The sequence below is a fragment of the Columba livia genome, chromosome 6 (genome assembly GCF_036013475.1).
Source record: "Columba livia isolate bColLiv1 breed racing homer chromosome 6, bColLiv1.pat.W.v2, whole genome shotgun sequence".
Lineage (NCBI taxonomy): Eukaryota > Metazoa > Chordata > Aves > Columbiformes > Columbidae > Columba > Columba livia.
Genome location: NC_088607.1, coordinates 29,545,531 through 29,565,936, shown reverse-complemented (window position 1 = coordinate 29,565,936; position 20,406 = coordinate 29,545,531). Strand labels below are relative to the sequence as shown.

The 20,406-nt window shown below is 36.1% G+C and overlaps 1 protein-coding gene across 3 annotated transcripts in view; it reads left to right on the top strand.

Annotated features, from left to right (window-relative positions):
* Positions 1 to 15,881, top strand: part of BMPR1A (bone morphogenetic protein receptor type 1A) — an 82,007-nt gene extending 66,126 nt beyond the window's left edge. For all 3 annotated transcript variants that reach the window (XM_065067776.1, XM_065067778.1, XM_065067777.1), the window contains 10 exons: positions 358 to 523; positions 2,379 to 2,481; positions 3,942 to 4,041; positions 5,176 to 5,275; positions 6,181 to 6,325; positions 7,018 to 7,210; positions 7,582 to 7,879; positions 8,629 to 8,804; positions 9,559 to 9,689; positions 10,722 to 15,881. In XM_065067776.1, coding sequence (XP_064923848.1) covers positions 358 to 523; positions 2,379 to 2,481; positions 3,942 to 4,041; positions 5,176 to 5,275; positions 6,181 to 6,325; positions 7,018 to 7,210; positions 7,582 to 7,879; positions 8,629 to 8,804; positions 9,559 to 9,689; positions 10,722 to 10,847 — 1,538 coding nt within the window. In that variant the 3' untranslated portion in view covers positions 10,848 to 15,881. The remainder of the gene's footprint in view (positions 1 to 357; positions 524 to 2,378; positions 2,482 to 3,941; positions 4,042 to 5,175; positions 5,276 to 6,180; positions 6,326 to 7,017; positions 7,211 to 7,581; positions 7,880 to 8,628; positions 8,805 to 9,558; positions 9,690 to 10,721) is intronic.
* The last annotated feature ends 4,525 nt before the right edge of the window (positions 15,882 to 20,406 follow it).

Sequence of the window (20,406 nt, the reverse complement as noted above, 5' to 3'; positions counted from 1 at the left end):
AGCATTTTGGTTTTCTAAACACATGAATGAGAAGGGCTTTCTTTAGAAAATTTCTTACCAGTTACATAACTACTTTTCTGCCCCAACTCAAAAAAGGGAAAATACCCTCTTTCTGTTTATATTGATTATGGTTGGAAGATCTGCTGTTAAAATACAAAACATTAGAGCTAGGTATTCCTAGAATAAAATTATTAACTGAAATTTCTGCCATACTCTTGGGAAAGGAGGTTCTTGTATCTTGTATAATTCAATTATTTGTTAATATAACGATGCTATTGTCACTTTTTACCTGTGAAGCTCTTGAACAGTTATCACAGAGATGCAAAAATGTTTTGGTTTTTCTTTTTTAATGTCCAGGTCAAAATAGTCTCGACAGCATGCTTCATGGCACAGGAATGAAGACAAATCCTGACCAAAAGAAACAAGCAAATGGAGTGACACTGGCTCCAGAGGACACCTTACCTTTTCTTAAGTGCTACTGCTCAGGACATTGTCCTGATGATGCTATTAATAACACATGCATGTAAGTATTGCCTACAGGATAGAAGAGCCTCTTTGAAGAGTGCTTGTTTTCGCTCATGAGAGAGCAAACTAGAGTGCTGACTGCAGTTCTCTCAGGTGACTTGACCATAATGGATTAGAAATTCACTGGTGCTGTGGAGATATGAGCACTGTGGGTTTTAACCCATGAGGTGTTAACCCATGGTCATCTGTATGTGAAAAATACTGCTTTCACTGTACCTTAGAACCCTTTGCAACCAGTCATTTTGCCCCCAGCAACTGCTTTAAGAACTGAGGCTTTCAGTAACTGTAGTTGGGTATTAAATGACCCAAATCTAAACCTTCTGATATGACCACCTGCTTGCCTGATCTAATATTTTTTTTCCCCCTAGTAGTCAAAAGATAATGTTAGCAAAATAGCCTTTTACTGAGAATTCTTCGTGCTAGTTGTAGAATATGAGGGAAAGGCAGGGGGGGAGAAGAAAAGCCTCTGAACATACAGAGACAGGAAGGTAGTTTGGACTTAGAGAGGCATAAGAATCCTAATAGACTGATGCACTGATTATGTGCTTGCTTAAGATGTTTTATTCATGTTGCAAAATATCCGTGTTTTTCCTTTTTTCTCTTCATTTGCAGTTCCATATTCTAAAGCCCTTATGTTTTCTTCCTTAAGGATTAGTGTAAGGATACACAGTAGACAATATTGCTACTGTAATTACAGTCTAATATTAAGCCTCTCTAAATCTGTAACTTGGCAGATGAAACAGAATTTGTGGAACCCAAGCAGGTAGAATAAACACTGCTATCTTTTTAAATGTCAACACAGGTAGTATTTTACAACCATAGTTTTGCACCTAGAAAGTGTTCAGTTATGATGCAGTATTTTGTCTTTCAATTCCCCTAGTATTTATTTTTTGCTTGTTATTGCCCTCTAGTGTATGCAGTCAGTATAGGCCTTACTGATTTTTTGCCTCTGAACTAATGGCTGTAGAGATCAATACTCTGATAATAAAGCTGTTAGAGAGTTAGTAACACTTACGCAGTCTTCATGTGAGGGGTGTTTTATGACATTATGTTTCCCAAATCTGCATTTCTTTACATTATTTTAAATTTAAAAAAAAATAACAAAAAATATTTCTGGATTTGTTTTCCTTAGTATCTGTGGTGAGAGAATGAATAAATATTGAATTACTTAATAAAATATCAATTTTACATGTACTGAAAGCACAGACCTACCATTGCAAATTGGTTTGAGATTCCTTGCACAAATTATTGTCATTTTCATGTAGTACAGAATTCAAAGCATTTGTATAAAAAGATAATTTGGAATCAAAGTGCCATTTTTTTAAAAAAAATAATGTAATCTATTTGTTACTATGAACTTCAGAAAGTAGGTTTAGGGGTTTGTTTGTTTTGCCCTAAAGGCTTAATACTTGAGAGAGCTGATGTGGGAAAAATGTAGCTGAGCTTTTGATCTTGAAATAGCCACCTTTCACATACTAGCACTTCTCTTTGGGAGTTTATCATTGCAGTTTCAAGAACAGGCACAAGTGAACTTTATTTTTGTTTCAACCTATAAAACTGTAGTCAGATCTCTGTGCTTCCACCCCCTCAGTTGTTTTTGAACAACTGCACGTGCGTGATTGGATGTGAGAAATCTTGAAGTGGGATGAGGAAGTAGAAGACAGAATATTTGGGAGAAAACATCCCTTCAGTGTTCTATTTAAAAATGCCATACTCATACCATATGGTAACCACTGCGTTAAAGAAGGATTTTTCTGGATATTGGCATTCTATTATTCTTATTCATGGTCAACTAATGCTGCATATTGAACAACAAACACGTTATTCAAGAACAATTGATGTGTTTATTCCAGAACTAATGGGCATTGCTTCGCTATCATTGAGGAAGATGAACATGGAGAACCCACGCTTGCTTCTGGCTGCATGAAGTACGAAGGTTCAGACTTCCAGTGCAAGGTAAAAAAGATGAGATATTATTAACATTTAAGATCTCCGTGGAGGTTACGTAAGGGGAAAAGCATAAGCAATTTAAACCTCTGTAGCTTACAACTGCAATCATAGAATTTTCGCATGTTGCCATTTACCACTGAAGGCAATGGAAGTGAACAATCATGGGTGAGTAGTGACAGAAAGGACACTTAATGGTGTTTGAGCAAAGATTGGAATAGAATCCTGGCTTGTTGGAGTTCTCTGCAATTATCTGTAAACCACTGAAAAAATGAACAGAGGACATCTGCCTTTTCCTTCTGTCAGCTGTATCCACAGTTGAAGAGACTATTTTACAGTCAACCTAGTTGATCTGAGTAGTTTGTATTTTAATGCAGACTTTCTTGATTACTTAGTTTGGAATTTTTTGCTTTCTTCAGTTCATTTGAGAGAAAAGCAAAATCATAAGGAATTGTCTTCACAAGTTACACAAGAGCTCCTGTCTGATGCATAACTTTTTTTTCCGTTTTTACGGTAGTTATATGTCATTAACTGCATGAATATAACTTGCTTTTGATTTAAAGGGGTATAATTAAGCAGACTGCTGCCTTGAGAACTTTTTTATCTGTTACAGAACTTGGACTGAAAGCACAGTTAATAACACAAGGATTTGTTTAGAAGACAGGGGTGTAGTGCTAGCTGGGCAAGTGAATATTGCCTTGGAAGACTGGATTTTGGTTTTTCTTTTGTCACATTGCTTACATGAAACAGAGCTTGCAGAGGTGGTCACCAGCTGGGTTGCTCTCGCCACCCCCCTGAAATGCTATCACTGTTTCGAATACCCAGATGTAAATCTGGGACTTGAGTTCCTATATAATGTAGCTGTCAGTAGTACTGTCTCTTGGACGCACTGTTTGCTTCAGTTACAGCTGTGAATATTTAGAGTTACTGCAAATGAGACCCGAGGTGTCACAATGACCTCTTGAAGTTGTTCTTGTATTTATATTAGCGCCTTATCTTCAGATTAGTTTTCGTGCCCCTCCATCTTTTATATGGTGTTCTGAAAATGTTTTTGAAGTAAGCAGTGCTGCTGTGATGAGCGCAAGAGAAAAACTCCTAAAAGAACTGGGAGTTTTTGTCTTAGGAGCAGTATTTCTTTAACTTATGATTAAGTGCTTTTGACCAAGCTTAAAAAATTTGCAATATATGAAATAAAAAAGTAGGAATCATCTATTTCTGTGCACCAGGTAAAAAAGTTCCACAAAAAATTTTAAAAAGTGAACATAGAATGTATGCACCCAAAGAGATTAGCTGGGGGTTGTGTGCCCCTGGGAAGTTGTCTCATACATTAAATGGGGAGGTTGAGCTTTATTTTTAAAAAAAAGTAGCTTAAACTTTTGTCTGTGGTGGGTTGTATCACTAGCATTGCTTGTGCCCATCCTAACTGATCACTTCAAAATCTGAACGTTTATTCAATTGTGTTTCAACAGGACTCACCTAAAGCACAATTACGGCGAACAATTGAGTGCTGTCGTACTGATTTCTGCAATCAGGATTTACAACCAACGTTACCACCGCTTGATAGTACAGGTAAATAGCTCCTAGATGTTCACACTGCTACTAACAAATACTATGTGGATTCTGTTCTTCCTGATCAACAGATAAAAAAATAAGCACAAATTGTGACTGCAGTATTGCACAGATCTGTTTTTTTTCCTTACTGAGTAATTTTGATGTGAAGCTTTGTACTATGCTTCATACTCTTTATTTCCAGTTTTCCTTTTCCGCCACTTCTGAGTTATTCTTTTCCTTTCAGTCACTCATGGTATTTTCATTCTCTTTTTCAATTTGCTCACATCTTAATCTGCATGTGATCTTTTGATCGGTTTTTATTCTGTTTCTACAGCCTTTTCTCTTTTCTTTTAAAAATTGTTTTCTTAATCTCTGCTGTGCATTTGTCATGATGAATGTATCATTAAAAAAATATTCTGGCATTATTAACTATTATGTACTGTAAATTCATTCTCTTTCTGTTATTCTCAATGAAAATAACTGGATATTTTCATGCACTTACTCATTTATCGCTAGACAAGTCATACTGTTTTAACTGTTGCTTAATTTCTCAGAATCTTACTGCTATAAATCCTTCATTTCTGTTTCTAAGCAGAAACTGGGAAGGGTCAACCAAAAACAACAACTCCAGAATCTCAAGTTAAATCCTCTTTTTTTTGTTGTCATCCAAATGAAACGATCTCTGCTTTTCTGTTGTAAATACTTACTTTGATACTAAAAAAAACCCTATAAATTTGTGTAACTTCCCATGAACTGATAAATGCATCAGCTGTCTTGTTCCTTTCTGATGTTTTTCAAGTGGTTCCATGCACTGCCACAGAATCACAGACTGGTTGAGGGTTGGACAGAACTTCTGGATCTCATCTGTCCAACCCCACTGCTCAAGCAGGGGCTGGTTGCACAGGACCATGTCCAGGTGCATTTGACTATCTCCAAGGAGGGAGACTCCACAACCTCCTTGGGCAACTTGAGCCAGTGTTTGATCGCCCTCATAATGAAGAAGTATTTCCTGATGTTCAGACAAAACCTCCTGTGTTTCAGTTTGTGCACATTCATCTACACAGTATATGAAAATATCGTACCTAAATAAACTGTTTACAATAAATGTTTGATTAATAGACTTGGGAAACTTTCCTCTTTTTTTTTTAATAGATGGACTTTTTGATGGCAGCATTCGTTGGATGGCAGTGTTGATTTCTATGGCAGTCTGCATAATTGTCATGATCATCTTATTTAGCTGCTTTTGTTACAAGTAAGGAAAGCACTTTCTTTTTTGGCAACAGTTTTAATTTCCCAAATGAGTGGAAACAGAACAGTTATTTTGTAAATGTACTCATTTAATCATTTGTATTTCTGACAAAAATAGATTGGAAGTGAAACTGTTCTAATATAATTTCCCATTTCTGTGGCTAGCAGTTTGCACTGTTAGGTAAAATTAAATGTTCAAAGCATAGAACTTAAGTGAATTTGATCCTTTCCTCTGGCTACAAAGTATTTACAGTTTTCTAAGCTACATAGAACTTTGATGCTATAGCATCCAGTAAACAAGAATGTCTTCATTCTTTTTAAGGTTTTGCATCTTCAGTCACTTTTAATAGTTACATTCCATCTGCTTCTGAGATTTACCTTTTTAAAGTGCTTTTGTGACCCTAAAGCAGCAAGGATGAGTTTTGTAGTTTTTCCTTTCTGTTGTGTTTCAAAACTAAGTAATTGACCAGCTGAGCTGCGGCAATTCGTGTGGGTGTAGTTTAAGAGACTGTGCTGCCTTCTGTCAGCTTCAGTCTTGTGCTGGAGGTGATTGTTGTTCTACCAGTCTCAGCAGAAATGAGCCTGTGTCAGTCTCATTTGCTATGATTCAAGGTTCAGTCTTAGTTTAAACCAAAACCAGCAGTGTTATGCTAGTTACACAGCCTGTGAGCTGAATGTTAAAAATACTGGTTTTCCATCTGACTCATAATAAACTGACATGCCTCTACATGCATTACAACTACTTCTTAATATTAAAAACCTATGTAAGTTACGTTTCTGAAAAAAATGGTACAGTAAAATCTTATTTTTTTTCTTTTAAGAAAACTTGCATATTTAAATAACTTATTTCCTTGTTCAGTTTACTACATGTTTTGGAGTTCAGCTTAACTTCTCCTGTTACTTTTGCAGGCATTACTGTAAGACGATGGCAAAGAGGCACTGTTATAATCGTGACCTGGAACAAGATGAAGCATTTATTCCAGCTGGGGAGTCATTAAAAGACCTTATTGACCAGTCACAGAGTTCTGGGAGTGGATCAGGACTACCGTTGTTGGTAATTCATAAACTAAGTTTTTTCTTCTCTAAACCTCTCTCCATCAAATATGAAGTTCGGTGTTTACCTAATACGTAGAACAAAGCAGTTTATCCATGCAGTATGTTAATAATTTTAAATGCAATTACTATAAAAGGTACAGTACAAACTAAAGATGTGTGAAAGCACATCATCACATAATTAACTAAAATGAAGTGCAAAATTAGATTTTATGTTAGGAAACCTTTTGGCATCAGCAAAATTTAAAGAAAAATTAGAACCTACAGACATTAAAGTAACAATGCAACGAATGGATAATACAAGTATCAAATTGAGCTAACTCAAAGATATTTTTTTTCTTCGTGTCTGCTGTCTGATAAGAGGTTTGTTTTTTATTGGCTGATAGTTGTTCACAGTTTTTGTTTTGCCATCCTATATATTTGCATAAACATTGGCCGGTGATAGAGATGACTATAAAATAGAAACAGAGTGCAGGAGAATGCATCTGAATTAAATAAGAAGTTGAGCTGATCTAATTGTTTTGGGTTTGAAATGGGGATACTGGAAAATAATATAGAACAGATTTTACAGTGGGATCATAGTTCAAAGGAGTCCAAGCTTGAGAAGCAGCTTGTCCAGGTACTTTATTTAATCGCTGGTTTTCCTCCTCCACTTTTCCCTCATTTTTTTATTATTTTTTCTTTCTTCCCTAGGTTCAGCGCACTATTGCCAAACAAATTCAGATGGTGAGGCAAGTTGGAAAAGGGCGGTATGGCGAAGTGTGGATGGGCAAATGGAGGGGTGAGAAAGTCGCAGTGAAAGTGTTTTTCACCACAGAAGAAGCCAGTTGGTTCAGAGAAACAGAGATTTACCAAACTGTTTTGATGCGTCATGAAAACATCCTTGGTAAGGAAGCAGTTGTGTGAGGGTGAAGGAAAGAAAAGTTCTTAATGGGTGGCTTGAGGGGTATATGGCAGCTTCTACAGAATAACCAGATAGGTGTCCCTTCATGTATGCTACGAAAATGTTAATGAAAGGGTAGAATCTTGCTGTTCTTGCTTGGAAACGTGTTTGCAATCTCTTTACTGAAAGACTGGAGTGGTAACCTCATGTGCAGTTGAAATCTGAGCTTTTACATTATTAGTTTTCATAAGGGGAATCTTTGGATATCTTTTGATAGAGTCTGAGTTAATACAGCTTTAGGAATTCTTACTAAAACTCTTGCACAAAAAAACTTATGTACAAATAAATTGTGACCTTGTTTATATATTTCATAGGTTTCATAGCTGCAGATATAAAAGGCACTGGCTCCTGGACACAGCTTTACTTGATTACAGATTATCATGAAAATGGATCGTTGTACGATTTTCTGAAATGCACTACGCTAGACAACAGGGCTCTGCTCAAACTGGCGTATTCTGCTGCGTGTGGTCTGTGCCATCTACACACAGAAATTTATGGGACACAAGGCAAGCCTGCTATTGCACACAGGGACCTGAAGAGTAAAAACATCTTGATAAAGAAAAATGGAACTTGCTGCATTGCTGACTTGGGTCTTGCAGTCAAGTTTAACAGGTAGATGAACAAATCCTCTGGAATGCAAAAACTTTTTTAATGTACCAGATGTCATACTTAAAAGGAAGATGGAGTCATGTGGTTTCGTGCTTTCAGTTTTGAGAGCAAAATGCTGATCTTCATTTAAATGCTGGTAAACGTCGAGGTGAAAATATGTTGCTGAATGAACAATGAGAAGACTCTTGTGGAAAATAGAAGTAGTTATGTAGAGGAAAGGAAGAAGATGTGAATTCATTCATTATTCAAAACTGGCCTCTCATAGTAATTGCTGTCATGTAGTATCATTATAAATTGTCTCATAGAAAATTTGGACAATGTAAAGTGAGTTGAAACTTAATTGAAAAAATAATACTATGATAGTATTACTGAATACTTCACTTTTTAAAGTTCAATGGGGCAAGAGAACTGTCTTGTGCTACAATGGAGCCTGAAATAAAGCATAAGCCTTTACAAATAATTTTCTGAGTTGTTACCAAATATACAAGTATTTATAGTAGTTTTTAATTCAGTTTTTATATGCGTTTTCAATGTCTTGTAATAGAAGCTGTAAACTGTCAACTTCCATACTCACTATCATTTGTCTAGATGATCTTTTCAGGGAGGTGCAATGTATTTAAAGTGTAGTATTGAGAGGGAAACAAAAGAAAGAATTTAATTTATAAAGGGGAGCTTTGCAGTGTAGCCAGGTGCATCATACAAGATTTCATACCATGTCCACAATTCACTAACTTCTTAATATTTTCATATAGTGACACAAACGAAGTTGATGTTCCCTTGAATACTAGAGTGGGAACGAAACGTTACATGGCTCCAGAGGTCCTAGATGAAAGCCTGAATAAAAACCATTTCCAACCATACATCATGGCTGACATCTACAGTTTTGGGCTTATCATTTGGGAAATGGCTCGACGTTGTGTCACAGGAGGTAAACTTTTAAATATTCTTCATAAAATCTACCAGGCCTTTGTCTCACTTTAGCAGTGCTTCTTCAGGAAATAATGTAACAAGCCTGCTATATCATCAATCTTGCACTCTTTATAAGCAGTGGTAATAGTCTGTTCAGAGTACAGCTTGAAAATCACTGAACTAAACCTTTTTGATTGTTGCAATTAAGCATCTCAGGCTTTTTTGCCTTGTTCAAAAAGCAAAATGCCTAGTTTGGAAATGAGAGTGGGATGCAGATGTATTTCTTCACCTGTGCTTTAATAAAATTTTTAAAATGTAATTGATCAGATATTTTGTTATACTTTCTTGCATTTCTTGTGTAATTCAGTTTTCTCCTTATACATAATTTCGGGACTCATCATTCCTTTTCTCTCACTCTTCTTTCGTGACCTTATGAATCTCTACTTGTGTTTTCTTCTTCCACCTTGTTTTCTCCCTGTTTCTTTGTAGCTTCTAGTGGATTAGATGATGTCAAATTCTACACTGAGTATCTAAGGGAATGCAGGGAATTACTGTAGCTATTAAACTTAATATTCGTAATATTGGAGCTTTTCTAGTAAATGTCTGATTGTTATAGTGAAATTTTCAGATATTTATCACAGTGTAACAGTGTGGTGGGTTTACCTTGGCACAAAATTGAGTTAGTTTTTGCTTCTAGCTAGGGCAGTCTGAGAGTAGATGTATAGATTTAAGGTTTTTTTTAATGGTTCTTGATGTCTCACAATTATCTTCAGGTATTGTTGAAGAGTATCAGCTGCCATATTATGACATGGTGCCAAGTGATCCATCCTATGAGGACATGAGAGAAGTGGTGTGTGTCAAGCGCCTACGCCCAGTAGTATCAAATAGATGGAACAGTGATGAAGTAAGTATGTTGAAAGGAAAAATGAGTCCAGTTTGTTCATTAATATGGAAGTGTATTTTAGCTTAGTAAGTATTAAAACAGAGTAAAAAAAGGGGACTACATTCAGATATGATATTCTGAAAACATCACAGCAACAATAGGAGAAAGATATGTTTGAAATAGTCTCCAAATACTCATATTTTTATATAACTTTTCAGTGATTTGAGGGAAAGATACCCTTAAGCAGCATCAAAGTATTTGAATGCTACTCTGAGGTCCTCTTTTCAGATAGTGGAATATTTTTTAGAGTTTTGATTGGAGCTAAAACTTCAAGTTTTGTATTTCTTTTATTAGTCTTAATGTCTATAGCATATTGGTTTGTGGCATAAGGAATATGAGGCAATTTCTTTGTGTTTGTAGATTTCCTCACTTTTTTTTGTTTTCTCCTGGTGTATTCCAGGGCAAACCATGATGCAACTGAAATATTAAATTTAAATGTGTTTCTGAAGGGCCACAGCTTGAACACAGTGATTAAGATGTAACTATTTCACATAGCAAGCTGGATATGCCATATCCTTTCTTGCCTAAATCCTTGATTTCTTTTAGGAATTTCCAGATTTTCCATCTTATTTTTCACCTGTTGAAAGAACTTTTGTCACATCTTCATTTTCAGTGAAGAAGTTCTCTACAGGTTTTCTGCCATATATATGTAAATTTTTCTGCTTATTGCTACCATTTTTTGTACTGCTACTCTTGAGTTGTAGTGATAAGTTCTGGTAATGCATCCTTGCAAAAGTAAAGAAATACTTGCGTTTGCTCTAGCTACTGTAATATTAGGCAGTGAAGAGGAGGAAAAAGGATTGGGACGTGGTGGTTGTGGTTTTTTTAGTTGATCTGTTTATAATAGTTCTCTATCAGCAATTTTGCAGAATATGTAGAAGTTGCACATTTGGACTTGAGTTTTCTATAATTTGGGCTTGACAGCAAACCAGAGTTATATAGCTCAGGTCTGTCAGTTGTAACAATATTGTTCCTTTGTTTTTTGTTTTACAGTGTTTAAGAGCAATATTGAAATTGATGTCTGAATGCTGGGCTCATAATCCTGCCTCAAGGCTCACGGCCTTGAGGATCAAGAAGACACTTGCCAAGATGGTGGAATCACAAGATGTAAAGATTTGACATAGTAAATTGACATTGGAGAGCAAAGCTGGACTCCTAGATCTTTTCACTCAGACATGGGTGAGACCTGTGTGGAAAGAGAGAATAACTGAGATTCAGTGTATTTTCTCAGCACACTTCTACAGGCTGCTAATCAAATCTTTCAGTACTTCATAGACTGTGATACTGAGAGCCTCTATACAGTACATGCTACGGATATGGACAGCCTTGATAAAATACACATTTTGGTTTTGTTTGAGCTGCATTGACACTTCAGTCATACTTAGTGAGTCTCCAGTAAAACTCTGGGTACTGAATTGAATGTTCAGATTACAGTGCTTTCTGTGAAAGCCTAACAAGCTATATGGATTCAACAGAGATGGAGAATATAAGCTTTTTTTTGCCTTCTACCTGATAAAACCTTGTCAATCCATACTAAGTTTTTGTGAAACAGCCTGTAGTTTATGAGTCTGTTTGTGATACTGCTCAGTTTAACGGTTCCTTATGCCTTTATGTGTGTGCCAGGATTATTTTGCTGTCATTTGGAATAGATAAGAAACCATTTAAATGAACAAAGTTTTATGGTCAGGGCTCTGTGCATTTTGTGGCTCCACAATCAGAGATTTGCTACAGAACTTACTCTTTGCCATTAAGTTATCTTCCAAAATCTCAGTTTTAATTTTATTTCTATTCTTATTTTGGTCACAAGGAGAACTGCAAAAATGTGAACCATTAATAACTTAAGGAATGCCTACCTGAGTCTGCAGAGAGCTTGAAACAGCCTCTCTTAGAGGTATAAACTGCTTTGGTCGCCACACTTGTGGTCTAGTGGGCTCCGTAATTGGATGACTATCAAATTGGGCATATCTTAACAACGCCACATGCAACCAGCGTTTTTGCTGTAGGATACTTCACATCTTAACAGAAAGACCATTGATGATAGGTTTTGCCTTTCTGTTTTAGTGAGAGTCACGGGCAGGTGTCTGTCATGCTCTGAACCTTTTCTCTGTACTTGAGGGAATCGGTCAACTGTAGGAGCATGCTTTTTCACCATTTGACAAAACTAGGCAGAAGATAGTTTTGAAAGGCTTGAGAACAAGTCTAATTTACAGACACAAAAGAAGGAAGGCAGGAAGTGCAGGCCGGGCACTCAGAAGATTAGAGAATACAGTAAAGGTCAAGACCAGAAGAACTGCTGTGAACCGTTGAAGATAAGACCCAGAATGTGCACAAGATTTTTAGCTGGGTTGCCCTGATGTAAATGCAGGAGGCCACGTCTGTGGGCCATCTAGTGGACGGTTATGAAATTGAAGACATGAGACAAGGTAAATCAGTGGGTGTTTTAAGTTCTAGTTAGGCACATTTAAAAGGAATGGCGTTGAAAAATAATTTGTGAAGATAAACTAAGTTAATCTAATTGCAAAATTTGATCCTATGATGCCAACTATTTGGCATGCACAGGAAGCTACAGTTCCCTCCTTTTCTTCACTGATCCAGACAAGTTGGTTAAAAACCAGAACCCCTCCATGGGGTTACTGTAAGGCAGGATTACTGATTTATAACTTTGGCACTTCTACTTTGAAGTTAGAAAATAGTACCATAAGTCAAGTTGAAGCTTCAAATGCATAAATCATCACAAGAATGAACACACAGTATTGGAACAATTGAACCTATTTGATAATTTAAGTGCCTATAACTTTGTACTGTAAATCTTGTTCTAGATGACTTTAAAAAGGGAAGTTATTTATACAGTGTGTTTTGTGCTTTAGTAAATAAAAAAGCCTAGTCCTAGGTACATGTGTTCAATTAGATACATGCACACATACACACATGCCATAGTCAAGATTTGAAGAAAAAGTTATGAATGATATCAAAATTGAGCAAAAAAGGTTAAAACTTCAGATTGATTTATGCCAGATTATTTGTTGTCTTAGAATATGTACATGGAGATTGTTTTGATACATGTTTAAATTTCCCTTGAAAGTACAACTAGTAGAAAACAATGTAATGCAGAACTAATGTGATTTGTGAACAATTACAACCTTCTAACATGTTATTTTTTGTTCTAATTCTGTAGTTCACATAATGTAAATGGTCAGGCAAAAGATTGCAGTATTTTTATTTACTATTGTGATGTACAGACTTTATTTAACAGTTCTACATATTTTATAGAAATCTAGCTATTTCAAGGGACGTTTCTTTTTTTAAAAAAATAAAGTCATTACTTTTGTTCAGTAATGCCTTTAAGTATTAATATGTATTCTGGCTGAAAAGTTAACAGGTGTGTCAACTATGATTTTAACTTATTTGAAAACAGCGAGAGATATATGATATTGTGCCACAATCCTCATGATAAAGGGCTTTTTAAAAGAGCATTTCTCCGTCCATTGCCAAGAAATAGAAGATGAATTTGAAATTGTTAATCATGTCTTCATGCATAATTTTTGCACAGATAGTTGGAAAATATTTGGTATGAGCCAAAAAAGGTAAGGGATAAGCTTTTTATTTTTTCCTTCTCTAGGGTTTTTATTAATTAGAAGGAAAAAATTTTATATAGGTACCCTGCTAGCTTAAACTTTCAGAGCATGGAGGTCTATTTAAATTAACCCATTCCCTTTTAGATTATTTTTTTTGTTTCTTTTAGAAGTTGCCACAGCATTATTAGCTGTCAACTTGTTTTGTGATTTTTTTTTTTCTTCTTTTTTTTTAATTCCTTTTTCTTAAGTCTTCAGGAAGCCATTGCCAGAAGTGTGAATTTCGATAGTTTTCTCCTCTATTATTTACAGAATCACAGGTTGTTAGGGATTGGAAGGGACCTCGAAAGATCACCCAGTCCAATCCCCCTGCTGGAGCAGGAACACCCAGATGAGGTTACACAGGAACGCATCCAGGTGGGTTTTGAATGTCTCCAGAGTAGGAGACTCCACAACCTCCCTGGGCAGCCTGTTCCAGTGTCTGTCACCCTCACTGAGAAGAAGTTTCTTCTCAAATTTAAGTGGAACCTCTTGTGTTCCAATTTGAACCCATTACCCCTTGTCCTATCATTGGTTGTCACCGAGAAGAGCCTGGCTCCATCCTCGTGACACTCACCCTTTATATATCTGTAAACATTAATGAGGTCACCCCTCAGTCTCCTCTTCTCCATTTAGGCATTTGCAAGGCAATAGGGTGGTGATCTTTGGTAGACATCTTAAGACCTGAATTGATTTACACATCACTTGGACCCAGAAGTAAGCTGGCTGCTGCAGAGATCACCTTTGATAGAAAAGAAAAATCTTCGTGCCTTAAGCTTAACCTTAATTTATCAGCTCTTCAGTTACTCAGTTCACACTCATACGTATCAACGCGTATTCAGTAGTCATTGTCCTGAAGAGGAGCTGTTAAGTCTTTAGTATTTCTTGATTCCCTGATACTCCAAAAAATGTGATTGCTGAAGTACCTGGTTACATAAAGCACTTGAGCACATATTTACATTCCATGCAAAGTCATTCTCTGTTTGCAGCCTAAATATGCCTATACTGACCGTTTAGCAATCATTCACAGGAAACAAAACAAACCAAATCAAACATAAACCACAAACACACACCAAAAACCCCAGCTTCTCTCAGAGCTAGCCCATTAATTTTTACATAGTTAAACCTACTTAGTGCAGATTCTAGAGCACACCTGTTGCTTTATGCAAAACTGTAGAGTTCAGAAGCCTTTAAGGTCAGGGAGGGTAATAGGATTCTTCTGTTGGCGTGTGATTAATCTCTTGTTGTTGGTCAAAACTGGCAAATTTGTTTTCATTATTTTTTTGTCTTCCTTTTTTTTAATATAAAAATCAGAAGTCTGGTAAAAACCTTGAGGAGTATCAAGATTGTGCCTTGGAAGTTCTTAAACACTCATCTATGGAGGGGAGATTTGTATTTATTTAACCTACTCCATGTGGTTTCAGTTAGGTGGAAAATAATTTGAGTCACTTACAGAAATCTTACTGTTAGAGCAACTGAAAGAACCAATTCTGTGTTCCTGATTAACTTGTAAGTTCCCCAAGAACTTACAAGAACAAGTTTTCCTACAGAAAAATGTAGGCTTACATTTTGAGTTTATTCCAAGTTTTATTCAATATGTAATTTTTCCTGAGTTTTACTCAAGAAATTGACAGTTTTCCCAATGCACATCACTTTTCTCAAATTATTTTCTCAATTAGTCTCTTTTGAGGTATCGATTAAAAGGTAAAATCAATATTTTACGTTATCTCCATAGTAGTCTAGAATCAAATTTTAGACCTTGATCTAAAGTACCATTTGAATGTGTTTATAAAATGAATAATTTGGATACATTTCACCTACTCTGTATTCACAGACTGTATTTTAATGGTCTAAAATGTTTGAAAAGCAAAGATATTAAGTGAAAAAGCATTCTTTGGCTATTGCAGATGTTTTTAAAGGGAAGTTACGTACGCATCTTCTGTCAAATATAAAAATGATATAGCACTTCCTCATTCTTCTGACAGTGCCTCTGAAGTCAAAAGTCTTTATCCTGTACCCACAATCTTTATTCCAAATAGGGGTGATGTCTCAATGGCTGGCAATGGTGCACGATACGGTGCTTTATGGGGCCATGGTGAATTAGCCTTGGTTGGTAGAGCAGAACTGGAGTGCACGTTACTTCTAATTTTGGAACAAATCTTATGTAATTGTTGCTTTGTAATATGTTACCTTGGAATGCAATTACAGAAGCCCACATCGTCTAGTGACATTTGTGCTCTGACATGCCATGCCCAAAATGAAATGTACTATATTGTATACAAGAAGAATAAATAACATTGTAGTTAACCTAGAGAAGCTGTAAATAAATTATGGAAGAAGAGTGGAACAAGACAAATGGTCACACTCTTGTGTGTGTTATATGCCAGAAGTGTAGAATACTCTTTTAAAAATGTAACACACTAATGTATTTTGTACAGCATCTGCTTTAGAAGGTGCCTTATTGAGTTTACCTTGAATTGCTTGTTCTGTACACAGATTATGTCCAATGTATCATTTTTAAGTAAATAACCTTATTTTAGTACACATTAGTTATGTGTTTTGTTACTATAAAATTTTGCCTTAAAAATGTAATGACTTGGAAATCATAATACTGTAACTAAATAGTCCCTACTTTTTAATACCTCGTTTATGGTTTTTGGGGCTTCTTTTTTTTTAATTCTTCCCCCAACCGTCTTTGAATACGTTGTTAATGATTACATTTATTGTTCAGTGTTGTTCAGTATTATTTGGTGCTCTGTAAGTTCGGGCTCTGTATTGCTTGGACTAAATTTGGGCACAACAGTAAAACCAGTGCTTTCTTCTCCTGATTTTTAACCCTGTCTTATAGCAAAGTCAGAGGCAAATCAGCATGGAATAATTCTTGCATTTGAGCATATACAAATTCACTACATGTTGGTTCTATCCATATAAATTTGCCTCAATCTCTTTAAGTAAAAAGAGAGAAAATAAAAGGGTAAGGGACTCTCTAACTGTTCTTTGCTTCCTCTGTAACTGTTTTTTGTTCCCTCTGTGTAGAACATTCTTCTTTTGTGTAGTGATATCCAGATTAAGAGATCTGAGCTAATATGTGCTCTTGGTTACGAAACTGTGCAGGTGCTTCTGGATAGCCTGCTAAATTCACTCTGTTTTTTATGATTCAAGCAAATGAAGACAAATCAAGGGGATCTGTCATCTGTGAGTACTCAATTCTATAAAATCTCTTAATTTATTTTCTTATTGCAGAAGTGTGCTGACTGTGAGTTCACTTTTCTGTTCTCTTTTTGCCTTTGATCAGGAATCATCTTGGCTTTAGAGGTCGTTTTTTACAATAGCTAGAAAGCTAGAAAGCATGGTACATAATCAAACTGTTATCAGTATATTTTAAAGATAATCATAACACTTCTCCCATCCCTGCCCATAAAGTCAAGTGTTGCATTCTTGTATTAGAATTCTGGCAAGTACAGTGGAAGGCTTGACTGTATGTAGTTTTAAACCTTTTTTTTCCTGAATACGTAGTGCCAGGAAATGATACTGCACAAAGATTTTATCTCCTTACCATTAGTATCTTGGCAAAGTAAATATTTTCTTATGATTGTGGCTATTGTTTACTTTGTGCAATATCTTCACTGATTACACTGATCATAATTGGATTGAAAATTGTGATTTCTATGTTAGCATTACAGGAGCATGTAATGAAAATACTGTGGGTAACTGAAACTTTTTGCACCAGTCTTTGTTTTGATGAGTACTTACTTTCCCCCCCCTCCAATGTTGCTTCTTGATATGGCCACAGGGTGGTGCTATATCCTAAAGATAAGAGGATACTTTTGAAAAAATTAGGAGGTTTTGATACATGAAAATAAATTCTACTGCCTGCTAATAATAAACATCACAATGTTATTATTTGTGCGTGATTATTTTTGACCTCTGTATGAAAATGTGCTACTGATGAGTTTGCATCAGTATTTAAGAATTGAAACAGCCATATCCAGCAATACTTTTAAAAACAACACATATATATTTTGTGTGCAAGCCAAGAAGTATACGGAGTAGCTGGTGAATTGAATGACTAAAAATGAATTGCTGAAGTATCACTAATTTCATAAAGGATCAGATTTAATTCAATTAATTCGCTAATCCATTCTTTATCTTTGCCTCTCCCCAAAATACCACTTCAGTCTTTCTCACTGATGTTAATGCGGTAAGTGAATAGCAGCTGAGAGCCTGAGACATGAGAGGACCAGTACTGTGACCTAACCAGCTCAGGAATCTGGTTCATGAGGGGCGACCGCCACAGACTTCAGAGACTGGCTTGCTGTGGGTACCAAAAATGGGTTCAGATGAATCTGATTGCAGAATTCAGGCACTGATGGATGTAAAATTGATGATATATGATAGTTACTTGCATTTTGAGTAAAGTAAGGAGATCATCTTTGCAACAGAAGAGAAAAAAAAGTAAGGAGACTTTAATTTCAAAATGTTAAGTGCTATAAAATACTGACATTCATAAAGCAGTATAAGTTTCAGTAACAAAATAATTTTGCAAAGGCATTAAGATGCACAGCTTTTTAAAAATCTTTTTATAAAGGTTAATGATTTCATCTAGAAATCCAGAAACCTGAGCTATCAGCAACGTTTTGTGGCAGTTGTAGGATTTTTGGGAAGTACTGAGAGAAGTTGGAAGCTTTTTTTCTTTTGAAATGTGAAGCTTGGGTTGATGGTATATATGTCTGTATCAGGAGTGACCATACATGTTTCTGTGCCTATTCGTGCTTGGCTGATGCCTCCATCAGGTGTGCTAGTCTAGATGGTCCCCTATGAGATAAACTGAAGCAACTTGTCTATTCCTACAGACAATTCTCTTTTCCTAATACCTATGGTCAGCCTCTTTGTTTTTCATGTTTGAAAATCCCCTATTCTTATTCCACTGAGCCAATGAGATGTTTCTTCTTTCAATTGTCAGTTAATCATCCTTGTCCTCTTGCAGATTTTGTGGCAAATTTTTTGGGTCCTAAACTGGAGTCTCCCGTATCTTCATTAAAATGGTTTCCTCTAGTGTGTTGCCTGAAAATACAGGTCATGGTGATGTGGCTGTGTTAATCTTAAAAAACAACCAACAAACCGACCTCCCAAAAAGCCACAAACAACAAAACAAGTGTTTGTGGGGGGCTTTAAAGAAATTCGTATCAGTAGTCAAATAGTTTGCTTGTATTTGAGACTTCATTTAGATGGAATTTTACTGAAAAGCTGCTGTATTCATTTAAAAAAAAAAAAAGGCTTATACAGCCAATAGAATATTTTAACTCATTAGCTTTCATTAATTTTTTTCCTTCACAGTCTAGAAGTGAGGGTGTTCCGGTCAAGTATGTCCTCTTTGTATATGCAGGTGGCTAACTTAAGCTCATATTGGAAGAATTCATATATGAAAACGTCTTTGTTAATATTTTGCTCACTCTGGAGTCGACGATCTCTGAACTTGTCTGGCTTATTCTTCAACAAAAGTAAACCCTGGTAAGCACAAGGATGCCAAACCTTTGAAAATCCTGTCTGGATGAACTGGTGTTCTATCTCCTACCTACCGTGTCCTTTTCTAAGTACCTGGATGGTTTTCATTCCAGTTGAAGCTTTCTGTCGAAGCTTTAAAAGTAACTAAGGTGTTTCTAAATGTCTATACGCGTGGTCTTTATTTAATGTGAAACGGAGCTGGTAGCTGCAGAATGGGTGTGCACTGAATGAAGGTGAGATTGCTCGAGCTGCCCTGACCCAGGCAGCATGCTTGGCTGGGCACTGCAGAACTTTGCCCCCACAAAAGCCCGGAATTGAGGAACCACTGGTAAAAATGTCTGGGTCACTCCAGTGTTGTAGCTTTGTACTGGATTAACCCAATCTTACAATTTGATGCTTTTCTTTCTTTTTTGACACTTCACCTCTGGAACTTTTTTCTTCCTTCCCTCAGATATTTGAGAAATCTGTGGGACAGAAGACGAGACTGAGCTTGCAGGCATTTTGTGCTGCCTGCCGCAGAGCAGTGCGAGATGTGGCTCTGCATCTCCAGGTAAATGGTGAGACTTCACTGTTAATCTTGTGTGAAAATCAGCACCGGCGAGGAGCAGATGGGAGATCATTTTTAATCATTTGTTTTGTTGTATTTTTCATTATGGAGAATCTTCTCAGCAAATCAGTAGCTGAAACTGCTTTGTAGTTTTATTTCAGAAGATACGTACTGACTGCTTGTGAAACTATTCTCTGAAGTGCAATGTGTATTGGTAACAATGTGGTTTTTAATAATTTTGTAGTTTAGTGTTGCTTAGAATACAAGCAGGTGGGGAGAAAACCCCTGAAGAGCAGGATAGGTTTCTGTTAAAAAATGCTACCTTATAGGGCTATAAAATACATAAGAAGAATGTATTTCTTTCATCAAAAATATTGGAAATTTCTAAATGCATTTCATTTTGGCAAATGTAATTGTTTTAGTATTGTTTTGTAAGATAGTTGGATAACCAAGGAAAAATCCCACAACGATTGAACTTCTTTAAAATGAAAGCCTTTGGGATATTTTATTTTACAGAAGAAAAGTTTAGGACATGACCAGATATGGTCATCTTGAGATTCTGGAAATTCAAAAAACTCTACAGTTCAGAAATTCTGCTATTTGTTTTACTGATATTCAACAATGACAATAGATCAATGAACTTGTCTTTTTGCTGTTATTTTCTTGGTTGGTTTTAAACTATTTACTAAATGCTGAACTCTCGGCTGAATTTGTTATATTCTTCAGGATCGCATTTTCACCAGTATTTTTTTATTTCCTTATATCTAAATGTAGATGTCATTGTCCTGGTTTTGCTAAAAACAAGTTTCTCTTTTAGTGAATTTACCTGTCAGCTAAAGCCTTCATATTAACTGCATTTTCCTGGAGAACCAGACACATGTTTTGGTAAACCTAGCAAATGGAATGCAAACTTATTGATAAGCATGGATGGACATCTCGCGAGAGGGGCAACAAGAAACAAGTGAGCAAGAAACTGACCAACTGTGTATAACATTCCATTCACATGAATACTTGA